The sequence below is a fragment of the Nanorana parkeri genome, unplaced genomic scaffold, assembly GCF_000935625.1.
Source record: "Nanorana parkeri isolate BGI_ZX_2015 unplaced genomic scaffold, ASM93562v1 scaffold189, whole genome shotgun sequence".
In the NCBI taxonomy this organism is placed as follows: Eukaryota; Metazoa; Chordata; class Amphibia; order Anura; family Dicroglossidae; genus Nanorana; species Nanorana parkeri.
The window spans coordinates 439,027-444,863 of NW_017306457.1; the positions used below are offsets into that span (position 1 = coordinate 439,027).

General features: G+C 42.3%; 1 protein-coding gene across 1 annotated transcript in view; it reads right to left on the reverse strand.

Annotated features, from left to right (window-relative positions):
- The window catches only part of CACNA2D3 (calcium voltage-gated channel auxiliary subunit alpha2delta 3), a 786,579-nt gene that overhangs the window by 59,488 nt on the left and 721,254 nt on the right, over positions 1-5,837 (reverse strand). Inside the window, 1 exon segment of the mRNA XM_018555257.1 lies at positions 3,278-3,302. Within this exon segment, the coding sequence (XP_018410759.1) occupies positions 3,278-3,302 (25 nt within the window).

Below are 5,837 nucleotides of genomic sequence, written 5' to 3' on the forward strand. Positions count from 1 at the left end.
TATATATATATATAGCATGTTTCTTCTTAGTTCAGTTAGCAGGTTAGCAGAGTGAGCTTTCAACCCCTTGTATGACTGTGTTGTCTGAACTTGTTAGTGTGAGCCAGTTGAGTGGGTAGAAGGGGGCAGCACAAGACAGGTGACCAAGGGGTGCAAGAAGTGTAAATCGGGTTCTGCTTGTCATGAGTACAGGGCCTGCCTTTACTGGCCTGTTTATGAAATTGCTAGTTACCTGACTGTCTTCCAAACAAGCATGCTGTGAATAAGTGTCAGAAAAAGTGCCAGAATTCCTGATTTATTTTTCCAGGTGAGTAGCTCAGAATATTCTAAAGCATCAGTATAAAAAACATTCTCAAAAAGACACTGGATAACTTACTGTTATTGTTCCTGTTCGAACCACTAGCTGGATGACCTTATAGAAATTAATGAGACGCCTCTGACAGAAGGAACACCAAGATAGAATTGCTAAGAATGGACTTTAAAAAAAATTGTACTTTCTATTTGTTTCCCCCTTCCCTGAGCTAACTTGACCAACCCTCTGCAGATGCCCACTTACCTCAATCTGAGAGCCGCAGCCTTCTATATTTATTAACATCCTGCACTACAGGTCCTCAATTTCCTTGATGCACCCAAGCACTATATTCACATTGACTTAAATGGGGCTGTATTCCAAGACCTGAGACGCTTGGGACACAGCCCCATAGCGTTCTATGGGATGCTCCTGTGAAACCATAGATAGGACTTTAAAGGTTTGCAGCACATGATGTAAACAAACACCGGAAGCTGTGGACGTTTGATTGAGGTAAGTGTTCATTTATTGAAGAGCAGAGGGTTGCTAGGCTAGGTCAGGTAAGGGGGATGGGAAGGAGGATAAGTACGGTTTGTTCCTCTATGCCCTAAAGGTTAAAGATTAGTTCCCAGGAAAGGTTCAGTTTGATAACAGCCCTCTAATTACAGATACATATGAAGAAACAGATATAAACAGTTTTTATGTCTAATTAAATCCACTTAAGCTACCTGACTGTGATTTTATCTTCTAACATATTATTAAAACATAAATCACAGTTGCATACATTTGCAAGTACATGCGGAAGCCACACACCGCTGCCAAGGTGGCTCAGCAAAGTATGGTTCCTCCTGCCTTAAACAGACAGTCATATGAATAGGCAGTTAAGATTACGTCTTTATTGGTTGTAATGTAAAATCCACATCCAATGCTTCTTTGGAGGGTTTGAGCATCCCCTTCTTCAAGGCTCTTGGGAGTGGACGATGATGGAAAAGGTATTAGAGCTGGTGACTGGGATGTCTTGGCCAGTGCATACAGGTCTTAGCGGCGCACTTTGTCTAAAGCTCTCCTCACCCCCTACAATCTGATGCCATTTTTCTGAAGAACCAGTACTCAGACTGGTTCTTCTAGGAGTTGAGTAGCCAGGGACCAACAAATGGGTCCCACATACGGCAACCATTTGTATCCTAGAACTCCTAAGATGTAGTGGCTACATTTGTTTTCTCACTCACCACATCTGTATGTATGGAAGAGAAGTATTGTCAGTTCACAAGATTTGTGGCAAGATTTTTGCACTTATCAGATATAACAAAACACTTTCAAACGTATCTTCAATAGAGCATAAGGGAGCAAATAAGAGAAGCTAATTGTTAGGATTAACATACATTTGTAAACTCCTGAGTGAGTGGATGGAAGTGAATGTCATTTACACAGGACACTTACTTCATCATGTTTTATTCATTCATGCATAAGGAAGTTGTCCTTTAAGTGAATGCCTCTACTTCTAAAAAAAAAAAGGCCACCACCAACCTTACCTGCAAATAGCCCGAGGCCTACTGTGTACCAAGGTAAACTGGGGACTGGTGTTTGCAACAGTATTGCGTGTGTGTCAATATCCGTGCTAAAGATTTTCCCCGTACTAAATGAAATCCTGAACAATGTGCAGTTTGTAAATGTCAGGTTTATAGCACTTAATTATATTAACTGCCATCAATGGAATGTTACTGCAACAAGATTTAACTGGAGATTTTGTCGTATTAAGGAGACAGGGCACATCCAAGCCTCTAAAACATATAATTAACCATCACCATTTCCAGATCACTTATATGTTGGTATGGAAGGGAACTTTGACAAAGGTACTGACAGTAGACCTACTTTACTCTGCAATTCTGTCAACCAAGCAGGACATAGTTCAGAGCTCACTTAGCACATTTATTGGCTATATCTTTAAAGGCTATACAGTATATTAAATTGGATTTTCACCCTAGAAGTATTCAATGAATGCTAAACAGCCATATACCACATGTACCTTGACAAATGTATAGTGCCATGTTTGAACTTTGTCCACACTTTGAAAATGCTAGCTATTATCAGCTCAACCCCCCTCACCCTCTCCTTTGTCCTAAGGACAAGCAACTGGAGATGGTCAGAAACTAAGGGGATGCAACAGAACATAGCCAGGCTATGGACATTCCATAGGAGATGGCCAGAGCCTGCACAAATACTACAGGAGATGGTTAGAAACGGCAAACATTGTAGAGAATTATTGGAGACTGAACACCTGTTCGGGAGTCATACACTTGAAACGGATTGCACGAGACACTTGGGGACGGATTTTTAATGTGTTCACACAGCATGTATCTATCTGGATGGCATTTGCAAACATTACTGCCACTAAATTTAGCTGAGAAGCATTGGAACATCCTGAAAAGCTGCTGCTGGTTATCCCGTGCACCGCTGCCCCCCCTGCGGTGCCTGGGACCAAGAACACCGTGACAGCGGCTCTCTGTACAGAGAAGGAGGAGAGATCAGCATTTCCCACCGATGATCTCGCTTCCTCTCTCTCTAAAGGCGAAAGCAGTGTCTATTACATCACTTCCACCTTTAGCTATCATTTCTCTGGCTGCTATAGCCAGAGAAGAAGCTGGTGAAGCAGATCTCGGCTTCATCAGCTTCTTTGGGGGTCCCCAGGTGACATTAGGGGTCTCAGAGACCCCTGATGGGAGCTTTAATATTACTCCCACTGACCACTAATGCTGGGGTCTATTATTTTTCTCACTGACAGCAATGTTGGAGGTCACTATTAGTGCCACCAGCAACAGGGCCTTTTTCAGCAGTGGCATTTTTCTTTAACTGAGCGGGTAAGGTGAAAACAGATAAAGGACAGTCGCTTTTCGGGAGCATTGAGTTCTGACTGTATTATGATATAACTGCTTAGTTAGATTAACTTCCTGATTTGATCCGATCTTGTCAAGATTCAGTAATGAGTACAAACATCACCAAAATTAGGTCACGTCTAAAGAGAACGCGATCTGCGTCATTCACTCTCACCGACTTAGACTGCAAGCTCGCCGGGGAACGGAAGGCTGTCTTATTGTCAGAACAAGTTACTGTCCTACTACTAGACCCTAACAGACAGCAGAACGGAGATCAGCTAGAAAATATGAATATACATTTCTTGTGCAACAAAATCTAAAAGTTCTCTATCGCTTATACATATTTTTTCAATATAGGAGCAATTTGAGGCTAAAAGTAAAACCAGACAGTGTGCTACTATTGCTAGCCACCAAATACTGCAACTGTGCTTTAGTAGAACCCTAACGTAATATGCCTTAAAGTGACATTAAACCCTCAGATTTTTTAACATAAAACAATACTGTAATGTGCGCCTTACTGTAATCCATGGTTGTTTCCCTTCTCTTTGCTGCTCTTCCTTTTATATCCTCATCTCTTCTCATGCTCTGCAGAACTTCTGTTTTGCAGCAGACTGCCTTGTCTCAGGAATGGATACACAGTGTCTGTGTATCCATTTGTATAGGCTTGTAATCTGAGCCAGCACTACAGGAAGAGGCCCTGAGCTGAAAAGGGAAGTTCTCCCCAAGCATGAGAAGACATGAGGATTTAAAAGGAAGAGCAGCAAAGAGAAGGGAAACTACCATGGATTACAGTAAGGCACACATTACAGTACTGGTTTATGTTAAAAAATCTGAGGGTTTAATGTCACTTTAAAGAACCATTATTGTAATACAATGATCTTGTTTTCTGATACATGTATGAGGTTAATACATATATTGACAATATTCTGTATATCAAAGTATATCTAAAGCCAAACCCTTTTAGTTAAAATTTAAATACAATGAGGAATTGGAAAAAAACATTGTTGGGGGGTTTCTTTTTTTTTGTTGCTATCTGTGTCTCATTAATGTGATATTCCTTTACTTCCTGATCTGTAGTCACCACCAGAACTGAGCGGAATTCTCTGCAAAGTAAGGGAAACCCCTTCTTAGCCAGTTTTGTCAATTGAACAAATGTCTACACTGGAAGATTTACCCTTTATTCCAGTTCGGATGGATTTTTCCTCACTTTCTGTGCCAATGATAATGGTCAGCAGGACAAAAAACTCCAGAGTATATACGCTATATGCCCAAAAGTATTGGGACGCCTGCCTTTATACGCACATGAACTTTAATGGCATCCCAGTCTTAGTCCGTAGCGTTCAATATTGAGTTGGCCCACCCTTTGCAGCTATAACAGCTTCGACTCTTCTGGGAAGGCGTCCACAAGGTTTAAGATTGTGTCTATGGGAATGTTTGACCATTCTTCCAGAAGCGCATTTGTGAGGTCAGGTACTGATGTTGGACGAGAAGGCTTGGCTCGCAGTCTCCGCTCTAATTCATCCCAAAGGTGTTCTATCGGGTTGAGGTCAGGACACTGTGCAGGCCAGTCAAATTCCTCCACCCCAAACTCGCTCATCCATGTCTTTATGGACCTTGCTTTGTGCACTGGTGCGCAGTAATGTTGGAACAGGAAGTTGGGAGCATGAAATTGTCAACAATGTCTTCGTATGCTGATGCCTTAAGAGTTCCTTTCACTGGATCTAAGGGGCCAAGCCCAACTCCTGAAAAACAACCCCACACCATAATCCCCCCTCCACCAAACTTTACACTTGGCGCAATGCAGTCAGGCAAGTACCGTTCTCCTGGCAACCACCAAACCCAGACATGTCCATCGGATTGCTAGAGAAGCGTGATTCGTCACTCCAGAGAGCATGTCTCCACTTCTCTAGAGTCCAGTGGCGGCATGCTTTACACCACTGCATCCGACGCTTTGCATTGCACATGGTGATGTAAGGCTTGGATGCAGCTGCTCGGCCATGGAAAACCATTCCATGAAGCTCTCTATGCACTGCTGTTGTGCCATTCTGAAGGCCATATGAAGTTTGGAGGTCTGTAGCTATTGACTCTGCAGGCAGTTGGTGACTTCTGCGCACTGTCCGCTTCAGCATGTGCTTACCCCGCTCTGTCATTTTACGTGGACTACCACTTCGTGGCTGAGTTGCTGTTGTTCCCAGTTGCTTCTAGACATGTGCACTGCCAAAAAATTTGTTTTGTTTTGTTTCGTTTTAAATTCGGATTTGTGTTATTTCGTTTTTCGGGATTCGGGTGTGAAAGTCAATTCGGATTCGGAATTCGGATTCGGATGAAATTCGGTAGCGGTAGGTCGAACGTTCGTTTCGTTTTCTGTTCTTATTCGTTTCTTATTTGCTTCGTTCGTTCGTTCGTGACATTAGAGGGGAAAAAATATTTTTCTCCTTCTCTAATGTCACTTTGTTCCAACGAACGAAACGAATAAGAACCGAATAAGAACCGAATAAGAAACGAATAAGAAACTAAAACGAAACGAACGTTCGAACTACTGCTACCGCATTTCGGAAATGGAAATTCGGATTCGTTTGCATTCGTTATGTCTGTAATTCGGAATTCGGATACATCCGAATGTCCGAATTTCCGAAAATTCGTCCGAATTTCGATTCGGAACGAAACGAATCGCA